Source organism: Girardinichthys multiradiatus, chromosome 1 (genome assembly GCF_021462225.1).
Source record: "Girardinichthys multiradiatus isolate DD_20200921_A chromosome 1, DD_fGirMul_XY1, whole genome shotgun sequence".
NCBI classification, from domain to species: Eukaryota; Metazoa; Chordata; class Actinopteri; order Cyprinodontiformes; family Goodeidae; genus Girardinichthys; species Girardinichthys multiradiatus.
This window is the reverse complement of record NC_061794.1, coordinates 33,439,118-33,465,988: the sequence shown is the minus strand read 5'-3', so window position 1 is coordinate 33,465,988 and position 26,871 is coordinate 33,439,118. Positions and strand designations below refer to the sequence as shown.

At 40.5% G+C, this 26,871-nt stretch overlaps 1 protein-coding gene across 2 annotated transcripts in view; it reads right to left on the bottom strand.

Moving 5' to 3' along the window:
• Nucleotides 1-26,871, bottom strand: part of tnnc1a (troponin C type 1a (slow)) — a 43,028-nt gene that overhangs the window by 8,864 nt on the left and 7,293 nt on the right. The window contains exon 1 of one of the 2 annotated variants that reach the window (XM_047378439.1): nt 16,775-16,899. The exons of the other annotated variant lie outside the window; for it this stretch is intronic. Coding sequence (XP_047234395.1) covers nt 16,775-16,870 — 96 coding nt within the window. The 5' untranslated portion in view covers nt 16,871-16,899. Of the gene's footprint in view, nt 1-16,774; nt 16,900-26,871 lie in introns of those variants that run through there. 2 annotated transcript variants of the gene reach the window in all.

The following is a 26,871-nucleotide window of genomic DNA, read 5'->3' as shown; positions in this document are numbered from 1 at the left end:
AATTGCATTTTAAATATTACATTTTATGAGACGTTTTAATACTTTTTTTTTTCTTAATTATTTGGTAGGTTTGCCTGAATTGTTCTGTGTTTTTAACAGTATTATTAAGAATCCACGTGTCAAATAAAAGCACAAAGGTTTGCCATTTTTCACATGCCAGGGATTTTTTTTAATCAAGTGCAACACAGGGATGGTCAGCAGAGGGCGCTGTTCGCTACCTAGAAACTACATTGAATAGCTTGAAAGTGTTGCCTTCGGATATCCAGTTTATCAATAGTGAGGTAGGTGAGAAATCTGGGTCAAACAAACCAAACACTTGCAGAGACATTCAAATGAAATTGCATTCACCGCAAGGCTCTGCTGCCTTGTTTTTTCCACATTCTTCTCAAACAAGGTCATCTCAATCACTTGACAGTGTGATTCTTATTCACGTTCAAACACGTGTTCTCGAAAGAAAAATGCTTCCACACACACACACACACACACGCATAGTGCATGCTGTGGCAGGCATTTTAAGTGACGAGTGATCATGCAGGTTTATAATGGGATGCTAATGGGGACTGGCACAGCTTACAAGCATCGTGCAGCCAGTCAGAGGGAGAGACATCAAGCTCACACTGAACAACATACATGTCCTACTCGTGCAGAGAAAGGAGCAGGTCTCATGACAAAGACCCCTGCATCAGTGCATGTCAGTCACGGGCACAAGTTACTGCTCGCATGGGAAAAACAGACAGGCAGTGGGTGAGGTGGTGAGCAAAGGGGAGGGGAGGGCTTGCAGGGATCTGAAACTATTTGTGCCATATGTCATGATTTCACACTAAGGACACACTGCACTGCACTGCAAGCTGCTGTTCGAATTTAGAGAAGTGAATCATCATCAATGGCATCGAATCAGTCACCTGAAACTCAAAGCATACTGATGAGTCCACACGGTCAGCCGGGCAAATTCATTTTTGGAGAGCTGAGCGCAGTCTGGAGGATGTCAAGAGAGACGGGCAGCTCTGCTGGTGAGGAGGGGAGGAGGTTACCGGATTCCTAATGTAAAGCTTTGTGGAGCCTGTTCTGCACATGCACTCCAACACACACATGACGTGGAGCCCGAAGATTGGCACGCAGATCAAAGAAAGCATATGGATTGCTGTTTCATTGGAGCCCATCACCAATTTCCTCTTACAGGAGAAGACTGACGAAAGCGCCAGCCATCTCCTCCACACAGCGCAATCAGACAGCGCATCTCAAATCCACAATTCACCGCACACCGCTTTTCGAGGGGTTGCCATAGAAACTCTGCCGGGTAGTAGCGGGCAGAAAATGAGAGGAGATGAACGGGGCTATTTCCCCCTCCGCCTCCCTCCCTGCTTCGCTGCCACTACATTTTGTTCTCAGATTGACTATATTATTTTCCATTCTTCGACTGTTTTTTTTTTTTTTTTTTTTGCATACGTACACAATAATGCAAACAGTTGAGGAGTTGACTGTCACTTATGGATTTATAATGACATTTTACATCTCTTTTTCTGCTCATGTTTCCTATTAATTTCGAGAAGCATTTTTTTGGCTTCAGAAGCATGATATTGTGTTCGTTATCTGACTGCATGGGTTTCTACCATAACCTATTTTTTTATGCAGAGAACTATAGATTTAAAGTGTGAAACATGTCAAACTGCATCTCACGTTGACTGTATTAATCAGCAGTACTACATTTATGAAAATCTACTGCACTGCACAGCACCCATCATGCCAATTTAAATGGTCATGTGATGTAATGATTGGGTTGACATGCAGCTGAGCTTGAAGCTCCTCTCTTCTCCTCCCCTCTGTGTCCTCACCTTCTTGATTGCTATGGATGGGGGTGCTGGCTAAGGGGGAGGGGGGTGAACCTGTCAGCATCTCTTTCTTTCTCTTTCTTTTTTTCTCTCTTCTCTGTCTCTCCTTTCCTCTCTGTCGTTCTGTTCTCCTCTTTTTCTGCCTCCTTTCATTGATGACCAACCTGTCAGCAGCTCCTGTTGTGACAGGCTGAGAGTCACCTGCATGTGACTGGATGATACAGTCTTCTTTTCAGAGCACCTGTCTCTTTACAATCAGGGTTTTTTTTTGCAAAAAAATCTGTATTTTATAATCTGTATTTTCCAGCAGCGGCAATGTCTTACCCAAATTTATGGATTTGCCTTTGGACACGAGGGAGAGAGATTTCTTCACTTTGCTTCACTGACCTCAGTGGTTCCTCTTTGAAACTCTTCTTTTGCTTAGGCATTTGGCTGTGTTACACAGTGTTCCTTAAATCAGGGTTCCAATGAGCCAGTGGCCATATTAGCTCCAGCATACATACAGTCATGCACTAACTTTCAGCCAAGGGGCTGCAACATTTTCCAGTCCACTGGACCACCAAGTGACCTACCACCCTCCCTGTCTCCCCTGATTCACCCCTCCCATTCTCTAAAATAGTGTACGAGATGCCCGGCAAAGATTTGTTCTCAGATATATGGCAGATTAGGTTCCTTTCTAGCTAAAAGGAAATGGTGTTACTGTTACATGACAAGGGTTTGTTTTGCAATCGGCCAAAGTTTGGCAAAATGTTGAAAAAATCTGGCTGTTGTATATTTTCATTTTTAATTGTGGGATCCTCTTTTTCTGAATCAGCAAAAAAAAAAAAAAACTGGTAAACATTGCACAATAATTTAAAGCAGTGTTGTTGTTGTATCAAGTTATAGTTACTATACTTTTACTAATAAATCACTGAGAGAGTGGACAAATGATAAGCAAACATCCACTGTCAACATCACCTCAGTCCAGAGGTTGGATGTCAGTGTGGTCCTCCTAATTATTTGGGAGCTTTCAGACCTCATTGTTCAGTTGCCATCATCAAGGTATGCCAAGGTTTTAAAAAAGTAAACGTTTTAATAACACACAAAAATTCCATAATTACTATTCACACAATTTAAATCTTTGCCACCCCTCCTCCATTTATTGCTGCATACTACAAGAACGTGCTGACTGGCTGAAAGTAGGTGATTTCACACTTTTCCCGTGCTTACAAGAAAGATACATTTGGCTGGAAATATTTCCACACCTAAAAATATAATCATGCTGTGGACACTTTAGAAGTTTTAAATTTTTTAACAAATACAGTTGGTAAGCAAAGGAGAAACTATTAACTGAAACATAATTAATTTCAGCCTGCAGTCCAACTTTTCTTTCCTTTCCTTTATGACGCCACTGCAATGCACTTTTTAATGTTATTGCCAATGCAATGTACTTAATCCATCATGTAAAGCACTTTGAATTGTCTTGTTGCTGAAATGTGCTGTACAAACTTGCCTAAGGCAAGGCAAGTTTGTTAAGGAGCCAACTGCAGGCTTGCTACCCTTGCAGATAGCTTGACTAATTTAAAAAGTATTTCTTGTAATAAGCACTTGAAAACAACTACTAAGTTTAATAGGTTTTTATTTCATATTTTAGCTTAAGTCTATGTTTCAAAATCAAGGTATCAATAAATTGGTATAGATGGGATAAAATTATTGTATCTGTATGTATCAATGTGTAAGTTTTCTAGGAGCAGAGGGGACATTGTTACTTTTCTGTTTTAATTTAATATAATGTCAGCCATTTTTATTTTGGATTTTTGTGCAAATATTGTGATACAGAGAAACTGAGGTATTTTTACTCAAGGTTATCATACCATGAGAATCTTATATCAGCTCATGACTAGGCCACACTATATAGAGTGACCTTATGGGATCTCAGAGCTTTATTACTCCATTACCACTTCGTATGCCCTCATCTAACAAACAAAACAGGAATACATTTTTAAATACATAATATAGCAAATAAAGCAAAGTTTGTAGAATAATACAAAGAGAAAACATGCAATAAACATTCCAAGTAAATGGAAAACACTCTATACCTGTTGTGATGGTCTTTTATTACAACACTGAAACATAATAATAATGATAACAAGTAGCAGTAGTAGTAATATGTACCATTTTTCCTTTCAGTTTAGTGAGAAAGAGCCCTTTGTTCTAAATGGTAAAATTGCAGTTCATAGGTTTTTGCATTCTGCAATTTATTTTTAAATATTTAAAGTTTTGAAAGCCCCTCAAAAAATGTTCTCAACCATTTTTGCTATTAATAATAGAATATCATACGTATATCATTCAACCTTGTTGAGTTGATCCTGAATAACAAAAATGAAAATAATTTTGAGGTATATACAGGGGTTGGACAATGAAACTGAAACATCTGGTTTAAGACCACAATAATTTATTAGTATGGTGTAGGGCCTCCTTTTGCGGCCAATACAGCGTCAATTCATCTTGGGAATGACATATACAAGTCCTGCACAGTGGTCAGAGGGATTTTAAGCCATTGTTCTTGCAGGATAGTGGACAGGTCACTACGTGATACTGGTGGAAGAAAACGTTTTCTGACTCGCTCCTCCAAAACATCCCAAAGGGGCTCAATAATATATAGATCTGGTGACTGTGCAGGCCATGGGAAATGTTCAACTTCACTTTCATGTTCATCAAACCAATCTTTCTCTAGTCTTTCTGTGTGTATTGGTGCACCGCCTTCAGGATACAATGTTTGAACCATTGGATGCACATGGTCCTCAAGAATGGTTCGGTAGTCCTTGGCAGTGACGCGCCCATCTAGCACAAGTATTGGGCCAAGGGAATGCCATGATATGGCAGCCCAAACCATCACTGATCCACCCCCATGCTTCACTCTGGGCATGCAACAGTCTGGGTGGTACGCTTCTTTGGGGCTTCTCCACACCGTAACTCTCCTGGATGTGGGGAAAACAGTAAAGGTGGACTCAAATCTTGTCCACAGCCCAAGATTTGCGCTCCTTGCATCATTGAAACCGATGTTTGGCATTGGCATGAGTGACCAAAGGTTTGGCTATAGCAGCCCGGCCGTGTATATTGACCCTGTGGAGCTCCTGACAGACAGTTCTGGTGGAAACAGGAGAGTTGAGGTGCACATTTAATTCTGCCGTGATTTGGGCAGCCGTGGTTTTATGTTTTTTGAATACAATCTGGGTTAGCACCCGAACATCCCTTTCAGACAGCTTCCTCTTGCGTCCACAGTTAATCCTGTTGGATGTGGTTCGTCCTTCTTGGTGGTATGCTGACATTATCCTGGATACCGTGGCTCTTGATACATCACAAAGACTTGCTGTCTTGGTCACAGATGCGCCAGCAAGACGTGCACCAATAATTTGTCCTCTTTTGAACTCTGGTATGTCACCCATAATGTTGTGTGCATTTCAATATTTTGAGCAAAACTGTGCTCTTACCCTGCTAATTGAACCTTCACACTCTGCTCTTACTGGTGCAATGTGCAATCAATGAAGACTGGCTACCAGGCTGGTCCAATTTAGCCATGAAACCTCCCACACTAAAATGACAGGTGTTTCAGTTTCATTGTCCAACCCCTGTACTCTGTCTGAACACTACACATTTGTTTACACTTCTGCATTAGTAACAAATATAAAGTGTTGTCTCTCTTTGTTGTCTCTGTCTTATAACATGCATACATTTTGTACTTTTCACAGTAGCTGCCTTCACCTCTTCCCCTTGAATTGCTGCTGTCTAAAAAGTAATCTGGGCCCTCGGGGTGTCGGACAATGTCTGAGATTTTCCCAAGTGAAATGAACAGTAGTGCAGCTTCAGAATTATTTAATCTAACAATTGGCTCTAGTGAGAATGGGTTGCAAGGGATTGAAAGTCAGAACCATCCTCATTGTTACTGCAACAGTTTTAGTATGCCCGCTATATTTCTGGGCAAAGTAACGACTGAAATATTATTTATTTTGTAAGAGTCTTGATGACAGGGTAGAAAAAAAAATCCCCCCTAAGGGAAGTAAAATGCATTCAATGGTATAGATAAATACTAAATATGAAAATTATATTTTACCTTTAATAAATAGATTAGACAGAGACATTGCACATCTTAAAATTACATGCACAATTATTTTCATATATATTTCAGACCACAATTTTTTGGATTTATTTTACCTGACAGGCCTTCAATTGTACAATAAAACAATACAGAAAATCAAGCCCTCTTATTTATCCACAGGGGACAGGGCTAAGCCTAAAAAAACTCCAGATCTTTACTCTCTGATATTAAGATCCAGAAGAATAGATTTATTTATTTTACAGTTCATCAAAATGTTCTGGAATGAATGCTCTCCGGAGGCTCATCCACACGACAAATCAGCCTGAAATGCACTGGTCCCACATACAGTGTTTCTACATAATTCTCTCTGCTGTTTCTCATTCAAACATACTCACGCAAACTGTCACAAATGCACATTAATGTGCATTAATGTCTCAGAATACCCTCATGTTTTTCTGTGTTATACAAGCTTGCAGAGAGCATGGGCTAATGGATGAAAAAAGAACACCTATGCATCAGCTTGCATAGCTGAATTCCAGCCTTGGGCCTATAGGCAGCAGTGAAGTGTGCTATGATTTGGCAAGGCCAATGATGAGAAGCACTGTAAATATCCAGCTGTCATGTGACTCATTTTGTGGCCTCAAGGCACAAATGGAAGGTCAATGTTTCATGAAGCTGTTGCCAACAACTAAATTAAGTGACTTGTACGTTTGTTCCTTTGGATCAAATACAGGTCCTTCTCAAAATATTAGCATATTGTGATAAAGTTCATTATTTTCCATAATGTAATGATGAAAATTTAACATTCATATATTTTAGATTCATTGCACACTAACTGAAATATTTCAGGTCTTTTATTGTCTTAATACGGATGATTTTGGCATACAGCTCATGAAAACCCCAAATTCCTATCTCACAAAATTAGCATATTTAATCCGACCAATAAAAGAAAAGTGTTTTTAATACAAAAAACATCAACCTTCAAATAATCATGTACAGTTATGCACTCAATACTTGGTCGGGAATCCTTTTGCAGAAATGACTGCTTCAATGCGGCGTGGCATGGAGGCAATCAGCCTGTGGCACTGCTGAGGTCTTATGGAGGCCCAGGATGCTTCGACAGCGGCCTTTAGCTCATCCAGAGTGTTGGGTCTTGAGTCTCTCAACGTTCTCTTCACAATATCCCACAGATTCTCTATGGGGTTCAGGTCAGAGAGTTGGCAGGCCAATTGAGCACAGTGATACCATGGTCAGTAAACCATTTACCAGTGGTTTTGGCACTGTGAGCAGGTGCCAGGTCGTGCTGAAAAATGAAATCTTCATCTCCATAAAGCTTTTCAGCAGATGGAAGCATGAAGTGCTCCAAAATCTCCTGATAGCTAGCTGCATTGACCCTGCCCTTGATAAAACACAGTGGACCAACACCAGCAGCTGAAACGGCACCCCTGACCATCACTGACTGTGGGTACTTGACACTGGACTTCTGGCATTTTGGCGTTTCCTTCTCCCCAGTCTTCCTCCAGACTCTGGCACCTTGATTTCCGAATGACATGCAGAATTTGCTTTCATCCGAAAAAAGTACTTTGGACCACTGAGCAACAGTCCAGTGCTGCTTCTCTGTAGCCCAGGTCAGGCGCTTCTGCCGCTGTTTCTGGTTCAAAAGTGGCTTGACCTGGGGAATGCGGCACCTGTAGCCCATTTCCTGCACATGCCTGTGCACAGTGGCTCTGGATGTTTCTACTCCAGACTCAGTCCACTGCTTCCGCAGGTCCTCCAAGGTCTGGAATCGGCCCTTCTCCACAATCTTCCTCAGGGTCCGGTCACCTCTTCTCGTTGTGCAGCGTTTTCTGCCACACTTTTTCCTTCCCACAGACTTCCCACTGAGGTGCCTTGATACAGCACTCTGGGAACAGCCTATTCGTTCAGAAATGTCTTTCTGTGTCTTACCCTCTTGCTTGAGGGTGTCAATAGTGGCCTTCGGGACAGCGGTCAGGTCGGCAGTCTTACCCATGATTGGGGTTTTGAGTGATGAACCAGGCTGGGAGTTTTAAAGGCCTCAGGAATCTTTTGCAGGTGTTTAGAGTTAACTCGTTGATTCAGATGATTAGGTTCATAGCTCGTTTAGAGACCCTTTTAATGATATGCTAATTTTGTGAGATAGGAATTTTGGGTTTTCATGAGCTGTATGCCAAAATCATCCGTATTAAGACAATAAAAGACCTGAAATATTTCAGTTAGTGTGCAATGAATCTAAAATATATGAATGTTAAATTTTCATCATTACATTATGGAAAATAATGAACTTTATCACAATATGCTAATATTTTGAGAAGGACCTGTAAATACGTTAGATGTACAGCAAAACTCTTCTTACACTCTGTACCAATCATTTACATTTCCATAAAAACACACAGAAAGCATGTATAGACAACACAAGCTCATTTAACAGATCTTGATGTTTACGCACCACAACACACACACACACACACACACACACACACACACACACACACTCTTGTTTTGCTATATGTAGTGAGGACCATGTGTTGACTCCCATTGACTTCCATTGATTTTCAGTCATTTTCAACCCTTTCTATGCCCTAACCCTGACAATAACCCTAAACCTAACCATTACCAGTGCTTACCTAACCCTAACCTTAACCTAAACTCAATTCACACCTTAGTCCTAAACCTAACCGTTAGCAAAATAGGTCGTGAGGACCAGCAAAATGTCCTCACTTTGGTACAAACGGTCCTCAATTTGATGGTGAAACCGGGAAAATGGCTCTCACTGTGATGCCAAGACAGGAACACACACACACACACACACACACACACACTAAAAGGTGTGAATCACAACCTCTGGATTCTTCCTCATGCAAGTCATGTCTGACACTGAAGGCAGGCGGTGTATTCACACATCTCCATCATCTTTCATTAAGCTAGTTGTGATCCGTGTTCGTTTATCCCGACACAGTGCCAAAGGTTCAAATCATGGATTGACTTCATAAGTTTTAGCCAACAAAGAAATCAAAAAGGCAATTTTGGATTTTTGCCTCTTTTCTGGTCCATTTTGCCATTATTTTGAAATCCATCCATACAAAAATTAACTAGATGTTTGTGCTTTAACAAATAAAAATGCATAAAAAGTTTAGTGAAATGTAAAAAATAATTCTGTTGAATTAATCCATCCCTATTTTTAATTAAAACAAACACTATCATAAATCAATGACAAGGAACAAAACCCTTTATTTTTTAAGTTTCCAAACCAAAAATAGCATCGCAACTGTTACATACAGCAGTAGCAGCATGTTGTGCAGGTATTTTGCTGCAGGAGGGCATTTTGCACAGGTGGCATCATGAGGCAAGAGCAATAAAATATTGAAGCAACACAATAGCCAGATAGTTAAAGCTTTTGGGTTAACCCCAAATGTCTGATGGTCATGAGCATACTGCCAAATTAGGAACAAAGTGGCAAAAGAAGAGTAAGATCAATGTTAGTCCTGATCTCAGTTCCAAGTAAAATTTGTGAGCGCACATGAAAACGTGACTCAGTTACAATGATTCTGTCAGGAGGAATGGGCCACATTTCTGCCAAACTATTGTGTGGAGCTTGTGGAATGATACCCAAAACATTCACCCGAAGTAATTCAGTTTAAAGGAACATTCTACTGTACTAAATACTATGTGTAAACTTCTGACTTCGAAGAAAATAACATAAACAGTGTATTTTCTCTTTATTATTCCTTTAGGTAGATATGAATACTTTTTGTAAACCGAATTTATATCTAGTGGCTGAGTTAAATACTAAGTAAGCAAACATTTAGCTTGATTTTTGCACTCTTCAGAATGGTCAGTTTGTCTGCTTAACTTGTTACCAGCTCATCCAAATTATTAGACTCCCAGCATTTTATTCAATGATCTAATTAGACTCACATAGCCTTAATATGGCAACCCTTCACAATAAAACCCTTATAAAGTCCTCTGAACTTCAAATGGCACAGAGCGAATTAAAACAACTCACAAGGTTGTCTCTGCTCCTGAACACATCTGAATGCTGGGTGCATTGTTAGTTCAGGCTGCAGATAGTAATTTCACCCTGACAGATGTTATTCAATACACAAGGCATTCTGATTCTGTTGGTGAGAGAGGGATAAAATGGTGAAAAATATATTACAACTACTACCGCGACTGACAATTAAGTTAACATTTACGCTGAAGTTAAACTGATAACTGTGAGGAATTTGAAGACTTAAAATGATAATACATTTTCTCATTGTTACATACCTGCTTTGTAGCCAGAATCTATTTGGAAATGCACTTTGAAATAAGTATTTGATTCTTTAAGCATTGTGTTTTTATGTAGGGTTGTGCACAATTTTGAAATCCACAGTAGATTAACTTAAAATAAAAAGTCAAAGTACTGTCTGCATTTCCCAGAAAACTAAACACTTTGATAAAGGCGAGATTGGTTCTGACTCAACGCTGATGTGGAATGACATCAACATCAGTTGGTCTTTCATTGACATTTTTAATTTTCTTTTCATTTCAGAATTCCCATATTTATCTTGACTTTCTTTAAACTTAAATTATGATTTAAAATAAAATTTCTAACACGCGGGACAAGAAAATAGGCATATTGCTACTTATGAATCCCCCGCCATCAACATTGCATGTTTCAACATCAGACTAACAAACACTTCTTAAAAAAGTACAGTTAAGAAAATCAGATCATTTCTATTCTATACAATACTAATTTTGCAGATTTCCTCGAGGACAGGCTGTGTAATCACCTGAAAGGAAAAGGAAAACTGGAGAAAGGAAGGTGAAACTAGTAGGTGTTTGAAATCAAAGAAAGGCAGCCCAGGGTAAAAGCCACAAAATAATTACCTGGCCATCTATTAAATCATTTATCAAACTGCTTAAATGGCCAACCTTATATGTATTTTCAGTCCATGAGGAGACGTAGGCATCACAAAGACGGTAATATATACCTTCTAGCCAAATTATTACTGATATACAATACATAAGTACATACCCCTTAGAGATTTCTTCTGTTTTTCAACAACTCAGTTTTCAAATGATGATTTCATTTATAAAAGAAAAAAAGTTAACCAAAATCAATATAGCCTTTATGAAAACAACAATTGTTTCCCTTTTTGAATCATGAATTAACTGTAGTTAACATTTTAACCATACCCAGGGCAAATTATCACCAGACCTATAGAATCAATAAATCGCTTAAATAGAATCTGCCTGACAACATGAAGCTGGCTAAATGATCACAGAAAGCAACACATTATGCCCTAATCTAAAGAAAATCAGAAACAGATAAGAAACAAAGTAACTGACATCTATTAGTCTGGAAATGGTTACAAGGCCATTTCTAAAGCTTGGCTCTCCAGAGAAACACAGTGAAAGATTATCCACAAATGGAGAAATATGGAATAGTGATGAACCTTCCTAGAGAAGTGGCCTACCAGAATGACTTCAAAAGTACATCAATGACTCATCCGGGAGGTCACAAAAGAACCAAGAATTGTATCTAAATACTACATGCCTCACTTGCCTCTGTTATGATGAGTGTTTATGATTTAGCAATAAGAAAGAGACTGGGCAAAAATGTAATTGTTGTGACAGTTCCAAGGCAAAAACCACTTTTAACAAAAAAGAACAAAAGGTCTGGTCTCACAGTTTCCAAAGGGGCATCTTGATGAATCCCAATACTTTTGGGAAAATCTTGTTTGGACTGATGAGACGAAAGTGCAACTACAAAACAAAAGTGGAACATTTTGGAAGGTGTGTGTTCTGTTACATCTGGAGAAACAAACACACATAGTACTCTGGAAAAATAACATCATACCCACAGTGAAACAAAGTGAAGGTAATGTTATGGTCTGGGGCTGCTTTGCTGCTTAAGGACGACTTGCTGCTGTCCAGGTTTATGGAACCACGAAGCCAGCCATCAGTTCATGATGGCTGAATGTTTGCAGTGGAAAAATTATCCAAAACACACATGAGTCCATGTACAGGTCCTTCTCAAAATATTAGCATATTGTGATAAAGTTCATTATTTTCTATAATGTAATGATGAAAATTTAACATTCATATATTTTAGATTCATTGCACACTAACTGAAATATTTCAGGTCTTTTATTGTCTTAATACGGATGATTGTGGCATACAGCTCATGAAAACCCAAAATTCCTATCTCACAAAATTAGCATATTTCATCCAACCAATAAAAGAAAAGTGTTTTTAATACAAAAAACGTCAACCTTCAAATAATCATGTACAGTTATGCACTCAATACTTGGTCAGGAATCCTTTTGCAAAAATGACTGCTTCAATGCGGCGTGGCATGGAGGCAATCAGCCTGTGGCACTGCTGAGGTCTTATGGAGGCCCAGGATGCTTCGATAGCGGCCTTTAGCTCATCCAGAGTGTTGGGTCTTGAGTCTCTCAACGTTCTCTTCACAATATCCCACAGATTCTCTATGGGGTTCAGGTCAGGAGAGTTGGCAGGCCAATTGAGCACAGTGATACCATGGTCAGTAAACCATTTACCAGTGGTTTTGGCACTGTGAGCAGGTGCCAGGTCGTGCTGAAAAATGAAATCTTCATCTCCATAAAGCTTTTCAGCAGATGGAAGCATGAAGTGCTCCAAAATCTCCTGATAGCTAGCTGCATTGACCCTGCCCTTGATAAAACACAGTGGACCAACACCAGCAGCTGACACGGCACCCCAGACCATCACTGACTGTGGGTACTTGACACTGGACTTCTGGCATTTTGACATTTCCTTCTCCCCAGTCTTCCTCCAGACTCTGGCACCTTGATTTCCGAATGACATGCAGAATTTGCTTTCATCCGAAAAAAGTACTTTGGACCACTGAGCAACAGTCCAGTGCTGCTTCTCTGTAGCCCAGGTCTGGGGAATGCGGCACCTGTAGCCCATTTCCTGCACACGCCTGTGCACGGTGGCTCTGGATGTTTCTACTCCAGACTCAGTCCACTGCTTCCGCAGGTCCCCCAAGGTCTGGAATCGGCCCTTCTCCACAATCTTCCTCAGGGTCCGGTCACCTCTTCTCGTTGTGCAGCGTTTTCTGCCACACTTTTTCCTTCCCACAGACTTCCCACTGAGGTGCCTTGATACAGCACTCTGGGAACAGCCTATTCGTTCAGAAATTTCTTTCTGTGTCTTACCCTCTTGCTTGAGGGTGTCAATAGTGGCCTTCTGGACAGCAGTCAGGTCGGCAGTCTTACCCATGATTGGGGTTTTGAGTGATGAACCAGGCTGGGAGTTTTAAAGGCCTCAGGAATCTTTTGCAGGTGTTTAGAGTTAACTCGTTGATTCAGATGATTAGGTTCATAGCTCGTTTAGAGACCCTTTTAATGATATGCTAATTTTGTGAGATAGGAATTTTGGGTTTTCACGAGCTGTATGCCAAAATCATCCGTATTAAGACAATAAAAGACCTGAAATATTTCAGTTAGTGTGCAATGAATCTAAAATATATGAATGTTAAATTTTCATCATGACATTATGGAAAATAATGAACTTTATCACAATATGCTAATTTTTTGAGAAGGACCTGTATAAATGGAGGCCTAGTCAAAGTCTGGACTTAAATCCAATTGAGATGCTCTGGTCTGAACTTAAACAGGCAGTACATGTTTAAAAACATATATATTTATTGTATAATATATTTATTGTTTTTGACACCAGGGGCAGCACATCCAATTTTTAGTTTTAAAGGGCAACTTTTCTTACTTTTTCTCATAAGGCCAGGTTGGTTTGCATGTCTTTTTTCCTTCAGTATATAAAATTATCAAGAGTTTTCATGATTGTACACATTTGTGTGTGACTGAAAAAAAGCAAAAACGGATTAAATCTGTACGCCGCTAGAAACATTTTTTATTGCAATGAATGGGAAAGGTTTTGTTTAGCATTTAGCCCAAGGTTTCTTGTTTTAAGTTATTTCCTCTGCCATTTTCAAACATAACATTGACAGGTAATTTTATGTTTTTACATTTGTTGATGATTCTGTGTAGATAAATGGTAAAAAACAAATTCATTCATTGCGATCACAGTTTTTACACCGTGGAAACAATGTCAATTAGCGTCAAGTAATTTGCTAACCTGTAGATGGGTGCACATAAATTCTCACCTTTCAGTTGACTCATGGATGCACATAGGAAGCAAAACGATCCACAGAACTCTTTTTTTTAATAATAGTATTCTTCAGTTCTTGAGTGAAATCATCTGAGTGTTTAAATTATTCTCAGGTCTACACTCACTTTTTTAAAAATCTTAAAACATGTGTGTTTAGGCTAGAAAAAGATTGCTTGATAAAATAAAACACTAGTGTTTTATTTTAAATTTACAGAAAAAAAACCAACTTTTTTTTCTGGTCTTTGTGAGTACATTTTTAACTTTATCAGAAGCACATCTTTCTTCCTGCGGCACCTGTTACAAGACTCATCACCCAGGTAACCATGTCATCAGAGGTACAAGGCTGCTGGTTTCCATGGTTTTTACATTATACTAATTCTCAACCCACAAGTTCGACATAAAGACGGCTTATTTTACATTTTTCTTTGGGAGTAGTGGATCTCAGTTCTCAAGAATCAGTTTTTGACTGTGGCAGTTTTGCATGACAGTGCTCATCTCTTTATTCATCATCAACTGTGAAGATATTCAGAATTTGGAGTTTCTGGTAACAATTAAATGTTTTAACAATTATAGATTTCCATGAATTTTGACACAGACATTCCATTATTGATCAGTTCTGGGGAAGTTTGAATTAGTTTGGTAATTTCTTTCATTGTCAGGCCAGTGTAATGATATTAGGGTTCCTCAGGAACCCTAAATAAAATCCAACAAAAATATTCTCAATTTCCCTAATTAGTTAAGCATTTATCAGAGAACTAGCTAAGATGTGGATGATAAGTCTAGAGGAGCAGAGACACACAGCTTAGGTGAAACAATCTGCTGACAGGACAACTATTAGTCATGCACTCGACCAACATGACAGTTATGTAAGAATGCCAAGAGGAAAGCCATTGTTGAAACACAGCCAAAGTACAACCATTTACAAGCCATGTAGCACACACAGTAAACATGTTGAAGAAGGTGTGTTAGTCAGATGAGGCCCAAACTGAACTTTCTGACCCCCATAGAAATTGCTATGTTGGCAAAAAACCTATAATGTCTGAATATGCCATCCCCACTTTGAAACATTGTGGAGGCAGCATCATGATTACATTTATTTTGACATATTTATTTGTATTTAAACAATAAAACTCAGGTGTAACTGTAAAAATATGTTTCTCCACATTGCTGTTAGCATTTCTAAAAATAATGAAATGAATAAAGTAATAGTAGTAGAGTACAAAAACTACTACTACAATAATAGTCTATGTGAGTGCGTACGTTGAGCATGAATGTGAACATGTGTATACTTACATAGGACACTGCGTGTGTGTATGGTTATGTAGTTAATGTGTCAGTATATTGTGTGTGAGTATGAGGTGAGTTAGTCCACTAACATGAGCTCATATCTGGTTTTGCAAGGTCTCCTCTGTCTGAAGAGCCATCAGCCATGGTATTCAGGCATGGTAGCTATAGAGGTCTGGATAGAATAAGGCCCGGAAAAGGTTTTAGATGAGAACCTGGGGTCATCATAGTATGATCTTATAAATATTAACGTCTTGTAATTATTTATCTAGTTTCTTTAACTGATGAAATGCCAAAATGCTATATTTAGCAAAACTTTTATTCGGAGTTACAAGCTCATACAAGTGTTCTTGCCTCACTCACAGTTTTTTGTGAGAAACTTTCAAATTATGTCCAAACTGAGTAAACAAACACACCTAATATTGAAAGTCAATGTTCACAAATCACAATAATAAACTAGCAAAGCAACTCATAGCTAGCTCTAAAAATCTAAAGTAAAGCTCACCAATGAATTCTAAAACATCTTAATTTGGACAAACCTCTGTTGACAGTGTAGTGTGCCACCCTACCAAATCAAGAAAGGTTTTACAAGGAGTTTTTCCAAATCATCCTGTCTTGTTCTAAATCGTACAGGCTTTGCCTTTTAAGGCTATCACTATTGGGTTTTTCACTTTGCGCGCCGCACTGAAAACTTTAGTTCATGCCCACCTGCTGGATGGGCCTCAACCCAGTCTGTGTAAGTTGCGCTCAAACTGTTTAATTGGCTCCCATTTTTTCTTTAGCATCAGTTAAGAGCACCAATTCCTAACTGCTGGAATAATTGAATATAGATGTATCTTATATATTCTCCTATTCTTTAATTGACTATTTGATTTTATAACCTTTTATGATATTTGTGTGAGTAAAGGATGTGATGAGTTTGTCTGCAGGCAAACATCAAAAGTGGAGCTGAGAAGGAAGCAGTCGCAGTTGAGGAGGTCATAAAAGATGAAGGCTGATTGTGCTGAACAGAAGAGACACTGATCCTGAGATGGGGAGACTGTGGAAGTGTGTTGTTAAAAGATAATGGTGTTTATGACCTGTTTACGATGCAACTGTTTTTCCCATCCTTAGAGAGCAACGTTCTTTGTAAGTAGGGACCCCCGAAAGATAATAAAAAGAGAGGTGCGGAAAGATGGTTTTCAGAGCGGTAGAGAGATTTGTAACTGGAAGCACATCTCTGTCCGTTCTCCTCGCTGCGGGTGAAATAACTAATTCTTTGTCTTTCTCTTCTTTTTGTGATGTTATAAGTATTTTAGGTTGTTTAAACCTGACATTAATCAGAATCAGAATCAGATAAGCTTTATTGCCAAGTGCGTTTTTGGACATACAAGGAATTTGTTTTGGCGTAGTCGGTGCAATACAGTACATTAATTTGGTCCTTCGGAGCCGGATTCCAATTACGCCTGAGGATTCCAGCGAGTTGGTGGATTCCAGTAAAGACCGTGCGCACGGCAGTCTTCATCAGGGAGACTCACAGACCCTTTCCGGGACTGGATCTCAACCTGTCCGCTGGGGTCTGACGGCTGACGGAACTCTGAGAGAGAGGAGACAAAGCGGTGAGTTGAATTTGGATTAAAAAAGTGTGACGAATGACTGGGGGTCATTGCGTGAAATAAAACCCTGTGAATCCTAGGCAGTAACAGGTAAAAGTAGGACGGCAGAGTCCACGTTTAAGTATTTTAAACAAAAATACTAAGACAATTCCGCGTTTAAAATGTGTGCCTGTGAGAAATGAATAGAGGATTTAAACCACTAGGTTTTGCCTCATACCAAAGCAGTAGGATTGAAAGTGACTAACTTTTGTGGATGCAAAGGCAAGAATTCTCCACTCGAAAGAGTTGAAGTGAGAATTACCACAAACGGAGATTTTTCTGTCACCCTACTGAGCAGAATAATCCAGCATTTAGAATATCCTAGGTATTTATATGCTGGACCAAATTTAAATTTAAAAAAATGGGAAAAGGGGCGAGTAAAAAATAAACTAAAAATGAATAACAATGCAAAGATTGGAAATTTATAGAAGCACAGGATCAAATTTAAAATATTAAAATTTAAATATTTAGATTGTGGAAATGGTTCTGCCGTCTCCAGAGTAAAACTCTACTCTTGAGTCTGAACTGTAAGAACTCCTTTTAAAAACTTTATTTCAAGGGTTCCCCATGCAGAGGAAAGCACTGGGTTTTATTCCAGATTCTTCTTGGTTTCATAAAAAATGGGAGAAATGAAACCCGTTCTTAATCTGTCCCTGTTCAGCAAATCGATCATAGAGAGAGACAATTACTGACAATACGGCAGGTGCTGGAAAATGTTCACCAGAGAAACTGATTCACCTCCATAGATCTGAAAGGTCAGGATATATTTTCACATCCCTATCATTCCGAAACACTGCAAATATCTTTAAGGGAATTCCATATCTGTACAACCGCCTGCCATTTGGTTACTCTCTCCCCCCACACATATTCTCCACATGTGTGGAGATGGGGCTGCAGCCACTGCACACAGCAAGGATCAGGCTTATCTTTTATCTGAACACCTGCATCTTCTAGCTTGATCCAGGGAGAAAGAGGCTGTGTAGACGAGGACACTGGCATAACATCTAGCAAACTTGGGCTTTCCCATAAACTGGGAGTTTAAAAGTTCTGTTCTCCCATCCCAGATCGGTATTTATCTGGGGTTGGAGAAGGATGGGAAGGGACATGTTTGTCCCAGATAGTGGGAGGAAAGTGGCCAGAAACACGTCTCTCCACAAAAATGTGCTGGAGTTCCTTATTGTGTGGAGGGTGACAGCATTTTGCTCCTCTGCTATGGGATAAGCATGTTCTGATCCACAAAGACAATGGAGTTGCAGCAGCTTATATAAACCAACAAAGGGGCGTGCACTCAAGTCAGCTGTTAAACATTGCCAGACAGCTGCTATGCTGGGCATGCATGAGCCTGCTCTCCATCAGAACAGTTTACATCCTTGGGGGGGGCGTCCCCGCCGGCATGCAGGTAGGAGCCTTCACACCAACCTGATCTCTCAGATCTGGCCCAAATTCAGCAGAGCAGCAGTGGATCTATTTGTGACGTGGGAGAAATCACAGTGTCAGCTGTACTTTGTGACGTGGGAGAAATCACAGTGTCAGCTGTACTTCACACTGAGCCCATGAGAGGATCCATCACTAGGAGTGGTAGCATTTGCTTATAGTCTGTGGCCACTGTAAGCTTTTCTTCCGGTCCTGCTGATCGCACGGCTCCTGGATCGGGTTCGGGAAGAAAAGCTTTCAGTAGTTTTTATAGCCCCTGAGCACACAAGCGCTCCGTGGTTCCCAGGCTGCAACAGGTGCTGTCGGGTTGCCAGTGGCAGCTGCCATTGAGGGAGCAGGGGTCCTCCAAGCGAGAGAGGCGGTCAAGAGCTATACAGAGATAGGCTAGCATCTCTGGGTCTGGTGGCTGAACGGGAGTGCTTAGAGAAGCTCGACCTCCCAAGAGAAATCGTGCATACATTTGAGAGAGTACGGACTGCTTCTACCACAGCATCGTACGCCTCAAAATGAAAGGCTTTTGAGAGTTGGTGTGTGGAGAAAGGTTTGGATCCCATTTCATGTCCACTAACCTGCATATTGTAGTTTCTCCAGCAACTGATAGACAGTAATTCAGCTTTCAGCACAGTTAAAGCGAATGTGGCTGCTGTTTCATTCTATTATGAGGGGTTTGGAGACAGAACAACCTTTAACAACCCACTGATGCTGATGAAACAATTCTTAAAAGGCGTACGTGGACACAGACCGGTGTCATACCCACTGGTTCCTCAGTGGGATTTAGAGGTGGTCCTGCACACACTGGTTAAAGCCTCATTTGAGCTCTTAGATCAGGCTTCACTTAAATTTCTTGTTAGTTATTTTTCTGCTCTTTCTGATGCTCTTTTCTGTCTCGGAATACAGGGCAACGGCACCTCTGCTGTGCTGCGTCCTAATCCTGCTTTTACACCCAAAAGCACCACTCAGGTCCAGAGTGATAACTCTATATGGCTTCTATCCCACTTCTTATAACTCTGAGGAGGAAGCCAATTATAGAATTGCGCCGCTCAAGGTGGCAGCAGGTTGGAGTAGCTCTGTTACTTTTGATTCTGATTTATTCTTTTTTGGGAACTATTCCTCTTGTGGTGGATACAGTTGATTTTTTTTGAATGACTGTCCACTCTGGTGTCGGATGCTGTGTAGCTTGGAGGATTTTTCTTAATACTTTCTATTTTTGGACATTTGTTATGATACATTGCCATGGCAACGGGGTTGTTTCTTAAAACCGGGAGCAGCTGATTGATATCTCAAAAGCTCAAATAATACTTCAGCTACAACCCCAAATCCCTGATGAGTTGAAAAGGAGACGCCGTGGATGCAGAGCAGGAGCTAAGAGAAGAGAGAGAAGGAGGAAGTTCAAACCATCTCTTCCGTCGATTTTGATGGGCAATGTGAGATCGTTGGGAAACAAGTTGGATGAACTCCAAGCCCTACAAAGGACCCAGCCAGAGTACTGGGCATGCAGTATCATGTGTTTTACTGAGACATGGCTGCAGGATCATATCCCTGACTCCAGTGTCTCTCTGCCGGACTTTTTAACCATACAAGCAGACAGAGATTTAAGGAGGAGCGGCAAATGTAAAGGAGGTGGACTGGCAGTACTTGTGAACAACAGATGGTGTAATCCAGGACATGTTACTGTGAAGTGTCATCTCTGCAGTCCAGATATTGAACTGTTGGAAGTAAGTTTTTGACCATATTATTTACCCAGAGAGTTCACCAGTGTTATTTTGGCAACAGTTTACGTTCCACCTTCCGCTGTTGCCGACGCTGCATCAGCTCAGTTGTTGCTAAGCTACAGACACAAAACCCCAATGCTTTTGTGGCAATTTCTGGTGATTTTAACCATGCTTCACTCTCTGCTACACTTCCAACGTTTCAACAGTTTGTCAGCTGCTCTACCAGAGAAAACAAAACATTGGATTTGTCTTATGCAAATGTCAAGGACTCATACATCTCTACAGCAAGACCTCCTCTAGGCAAATCAGATCACAATCTTGTTTTTCTGTGCTCGAAATATAAGACCCTTGTTCAGAGGCAACCTGTAATAAAGAGTACTGTGAGAAAATGGTCACAGGAAGCTGAAGAAGCTCTGCAAGGTTGCTTTGAGGCTATAGACTGGGACACACTGTGCCAGCCACATGGAGAGGACATCAATGCCATGACTGAGTGTGTAACCGACTATATAAACTTCTGTGTGGATAACATCATCCCCACCAGAACCGTGAGATGCTTCCCCAATAACAAACCTTGGATCACCAGTGACCTGAAGGACCTGTCAGAAACTCCAGAAGACTCAGGTGGAGGCCTCAACAATCACCTGGATCAAAGACTACCTGACAAACAGACCACAGTTTGTGAAACTGAAGGGTTGTGAGTCTAACCAGGTAGTCAGCAGCACAGGAGCACCACAGGGGACTGTACCCTCACCATTCCTTTTCACTCTGTACACCTCAGACTTCCAGTACAAGACAGACTCCTGTCATCTGCAGAAATACTCGGATGATTCTGCAGTCGTGGGGTGGATCAGAGATGGACAAGAAGCTGAGTACAGGAAGGTGGTGGACTGCTTTGTGACATGGTGTGGAAACAATCATCTCATTTTGAACGTGACTAAAAAAAAGGAGATGATTGTAGATTTTAAGAGAAACAGGAATAAGTCAAAAACTATTTCTATCATGGGAGAATAAGTGGAGGTGGTGGAGGAGTATAAATACCTCGGTGTTCACCTGGACAACAGACTAGAGTGGAGATGCAACTGTGAAGCCATCTACAAGAAGGGACAGAGCAGACTGTACGTCTTGAGGAAGCTTAGGTCCTTTGGTGTTTGCAGCAAGATGCTGCATATCTTCTATAAGTCTGTTGTGGAGAGTGTGATCTCTTCTGCCATCATCTGCTGGGGAAGCAGCATCAGAGCCAGGGACTTAAAAAAGCTCAACAAGCTGATAAAAAAGGCTGGCTCTGTTCTGAGGACTCCTCTGGAACCTCTGGAAATCATTGTGCAAAGAAGGATTCCTCATAAAATGAAGAACATTATGGAGAACCCTGAGCATCCTCTTCATGAGACTGTCCTACAACAACAGAGTGTCTTCAGTCAGAGGCTTCTTCAGATCTGCTGTAAGACGGATCGCTACAGGAGATCTTTCCTGCCCACAGCCATCAGCATCTACAACGGCTCTTTGAGGAAACCTTCATAATATGAGCTACAACAACATTTAATTTCCCTTTGGGATTAATAAAGTATTTTTGAATTGAATTGAATTGAATGTCTCATCTTCTTTGTCCCGTGCGTGTGCTCTCATGTTATCTGGGGCGCATGGCTACACTGCGCAACCAGCGTGTTAGTGGATTACCGAGAGAACTCTGCAGGACAGCTATTGTCCTCAGTGCTCAGGGCCTTTCACACTGGTTATGTGAGGCTTTTCACATGCTTCTTCTGGACTGATCCTCCAGAGAAGCTCAGAGCCCACTTCACCAGGGAGATTTCGTCCTCCACAGCTCTGCATGGAGGAATGACAGTAGAGGACATTTGCACAGCAGCTTCCTGGTGATCTTCCTGGCGATCTCTGTGCTCATGTCATCTCAGCCTTCGCCCTAAACAGAAACTATTCTCCTCTCTGACACTCGGTGGCGCAGGGCACCTCTGACTGCATAATTACGCATGCGGAAGGCTGGGCTTTTGAAGCTATTTTGGCCTTGTAGATGTTTGTCCTTGTGGTTTAGTCAGACCCACTGAGGCATAGACCACATCCTGCTTCGTCTAATTATTAACACACTGACGATAGTCTTTAAAGGCGAAGCTTATACGAAATAGAACGTTGGTTACATATTGTAACCCCAGATTCTATGAATATATGCGCAGCCCTTAAAACACTGGGCCTAAATCGCTAAAAAAACAATGCTATTTGGGAGCTGGTTACTCGGTCTGAGCACAATTTATACAGACCGGGGTGAGACTCTTCTTGTATGAGTGTGAACTAAAGAGAGAGCTTTACCTGGGGACAGGTCGTCCAAAACAGGGACTTCCATCGGAAATCAGGGAAGTCTGATCACCACATGCTTTTTTTCCAGCAGCATATAAATTGGATGAATTTGCCAACAATCTAGCTTTATATCTGCAAAAATTTTGTTTTGTTGCCGCTTAATGTTGGGGTTGCGGTTAAGTATCTCCAGCTCAGTAAGCATCATATAGGTTTGATAAAATGAATGTTAGCATCTCAATACCCATGCTAACATGTAGCACACAGCACTAAAAAACATTCTAGTAGCTTTCTTGAGTTTAATAAACATTTACAGGCAGTTGCTATTATATTTAGGTTGTTCTACAGTCAGTGGTATTTTTTTAAGAATGGAGGTCTTATGAATACTTTATCAAGAACATCATTTATTAATTGCATTGTTTACAGTATGAAACAAATATTACATTCAATTTGATGTTGCAATTTGCTATTGCTGTCATATGTAACATATCTGGCAAACAAATCCCAGTTTCTAGGTGTATAGTTTAGGCTAGAAAGAGATGTATGTGTTGTATGTAGCACAGTCTTCTTAGTGGCTCCTTTAAATCATATTTACCTTTGGGAGCTGCTGTCCTGCTCGTTCCTCAGCGCTCAGTGTTAGTAATGATCAGTCTGATGAAGCAAGTGATTACAATCATCTTTTTGCTGTAATTAACAATTCTCAGATGTTCTTCTTTAAGATGTTGAGGGGTTTGGAGAAGTGGTTTGGGTTGAATTAAATCTGACATCAATGGCAAATGCAAATGTGACTTTCTGAGCTTTATGTAAAAGCTTTGATTTGAGAGCTTAGCAAGAAAATTTTGTCCACATGCTCTACCTCATTCTTTGTGCGTGCTGGAAGGATTGCGGTCCCATTGATGGGCTGGACAACCAGCTCCCTCAGCTTTGAAGTTGATAAACCCTTTAAAACCATGACAAATATTCACCTGCAATATTGCCAGAGGCAAGGCACAGAAATGAAAAAGGTAGCAGGCACAAGGAATAGAAAATATTCCTCAACCACCCAAAACTCTCCATCTTATAGCCAGGTTAACGCTGAAGAGATTACTGTTGCAAGCCTTTGAGCTTACATTTGCTTTCTTCAACAGTGCAGTTTTGCAGATTTAAAAAAAAAAAACAATCCTGCATCAGGGAGACAGACAATAATGTCACAGCATGGCCACTGTGGTGGAACAATGATCAGGCAGCAATTTTGCTGAACAACCTCCTTGTCAGTGACGGACATGGCTGCATGGCACCGGTTAGGCAGCAAGGGTGAGACATCAAGTCAGTTTCCATAGTGATGTGTTTGAATAGAGTAGATTAGCAGGGGCAGTGTACTGAGAAAGGATTGCAGGCTGCTGTCAAAGCCTCCATTTAAAGAGTTCAGTGTCATGGCTCCTTCCTGCTTGGATATGCAGGATGATGGACCTTTTGCTACCTCTGGCTACCCTAAAACTGACATGTTTTAATGCACACAGAAACTGTTGTCTCTGTCACTTTAGACCAATCACATACAAAAACAAAAATCTTCTTAAGAATGTGCTTATGAATTAAATAATATATTAATATGTTATTAAAATGTCTCCTTGTGTCAATACATACTTTATTCTTTTTACATTTTGAATTAGTTAAACTTGCAATTTTTGCCCATTTTGAAAACTGTATTTTACCACCAACCATTATGACATTTTTTATTTCATGGCGTAAAATGGTACGTGTTTTTTTTTTTTTCAGTAATATCTAATTAATACAATAGCTGAACCAGTTTTGCAGAATTTATGATCATAGGGTATTTGGTATTTAATTGTCATCAAATTGTCTCCCAATCCTGTAAATTAAAACAATATAATGAGACTAAATGGAAAGAAATTAGCAGGTATGAACTTGGAGGACAGAGCAGCAAAAGAAAATAAAGACTATGAAACTAATTCTTGCATTATCTGTCTGCAGTTTTAATGAGCTAAGGTCATTTAACAGTGAGTCACTTTAGTTTCAAACAACAACAAAGTATGGATCTTTGGGTAAAACAATTCTTTTGTATGAATTTACTCAAAGTTGTAGCAATTCTGGTTACCGTATTTTCCGCACTATAAGGCGCACCGGATTATAAGGCGCATAGAATAGAAGCTACTGCAGTCAAACGTTTGACTGGGGTTGCGTTATGCATCCACTAGATGGAGCTGTGCTAAAGAGAATGTTAACAAAACAGTCAGATAAGTCAGTCAGTCAAACTTTATTAATACACTACAAACCAGCGTTCTGATAACTCCATTCACTCTCATGGTAAGGTCTCCTCTACATAGAATTCTATTGAATAGAGCCAACCGCACGTTAGGAATGCATTGGAGTCTATGAAGTTGAAGTTGAAATCAAACGTTAGTTAAAACGTGAAAGGGAACTTTTCCCTGATTCAGTAAACACGTAAAAGAAACAGTTTGATGCACTAAATCAAACGTTAGTACTGTTAACCTTTCCTGTTTCTGTCCCCTGACCGTAGTCTGATGACACAGGGGAGACGCTTTCTCCAGGGCCGAAGTTACTAGTTTCCTCGGGGTTAACTCCCTCACTCATACGTTGCTGAGTTGAGCTTGAAGGAACAGCATCAAAACACTAAGTTGTTGACGAGATTCGGGGTTCTTTTTAATGACTTTGCAGCACGTAAAAACACAGGGCTTACAGACTCATACACCGCTGCTCCGGTCGCCGTCTCTACCCACCCCACACACACAATAATACCGACGTCACTCCTTCACTCTTGATTCTCAGCTACGGCAGCACACAGCGCCACCTCTGTCTGGAGGAGTAATGTCAACATCTTCCATACACACACACGAAACATACACCCCACACACTGAGCTTCTAATCACATATAGTTCAGGCAATTCCTGCAACAGTACATTCAAACGTTATACACACACAAGTGGTGTTGGACTAGGAGTAAGCACAGTACAGGTGTTTACCGCTATTACTTCGGCGACACCCCTGACTACGGTAGCCGTAATGCTGCAAGAGGTGCGGCTTTGTAGTTTACCAGTCGTACTGAAACATTTTGACAGAGCGCCGTGTACAACCAGTATGGATCAACCAATTAACCAATTGATCCATATATAAGGCGCTCCGGATTACAAGGCGCACTGTCATTTTTTTTTTAAAATTAAAGGTTTTTAAGTGCGCCTTATAGTGCGGAAAATACGGTAATTATTTACTACTCTCTTATTTTTCAGAAGTTTATATTTGAGTTGAGTGGAGGCAACCCTGTTGATTTAGTCTAAGCCAAAGATTTAAACACAGTGCTTCCTTGTTGAACAATTTGAGGAAATCAGCCAAGATATCAGGAAGAGAACTGTGGACCTCCAAAAGTCTAGTTCATCCTTTGGTACAATTTCCAGATGCCTCATGGTGCCATTATCATCTGTATTTAGCAGAAATGTCTGTAACATCTGTGTTAAACTATACACAGGGTTAAACACCAAAGGAATGTAGCAACCACTCATGACAGAAGTATTCACTCTTAAGTAGCCAGTGCAGCTACCTGGCTACACATAGAGTAGGAACTGAGAGAGGCAAAGAAGGACTTTCATAAAAATGTAGAGGTTCTGCCTTCTGCTCTGCTGCTAGATGAACTGGCGTGAAGGTCCATTTTCTGTGGCAAAAGATTAGCCTTTTGCACCAGTTCCCTGTAACTTGACTCCTTTACTCGGTTCTGCCCTAATACATACCACTCTCAATAGGCATGCTGCTCACCAAATCTATTGTTGTTCTTTGTGAGCTCCTGGCATGTTCAGACAGTAGCAACAGACCTTATCTCCACCACTAGTTGCAGCCTCATGTACAGTATTCTGATCAACTACAGCATCTTCTGCTTACCCAGAATCAGGGACAATAGCATCCTGTCTCCCAGTCATTATCTTCTGCAACAGCAGTTTTTCTATTACCATAGTATAAATTGCCATCTTTATCATCTACACCAGGAGTGTCAAACCCCAGTGCTTGAGGACCAGTGTCCAGCAACTTTTAGATATGTGTTTGGTCCAACACAGATGAATCAAATGGATGAATTGTCTCCTTAGCATGCAGGCAAGTTTTTTAGACTCCTGTACATAACCTGATTACTTGATTCAGTTGTGTTGAAGTAAAAATACTTTTAAAAGCTGCAGGACACAGGCCCTTTAGTACTGGAGTTTGACACCCAGGGCCTATAGTATCATCCCCAGATCCCTCATCACCTTCAGAGCATCCCTCATTAAAGCATGCTTTGTCAGAACCATTATTCTCTCCTGCACTATCACCTGTCATGAGTCCATAAACCTTGAGTTTGGTTTGTCTGAGTTATGCATTCTAGTTCGTACTGTATGCTTTGAGTTATTCACATGTTTTGTTCTCTTTTTGCTTAGTTCCAGTTT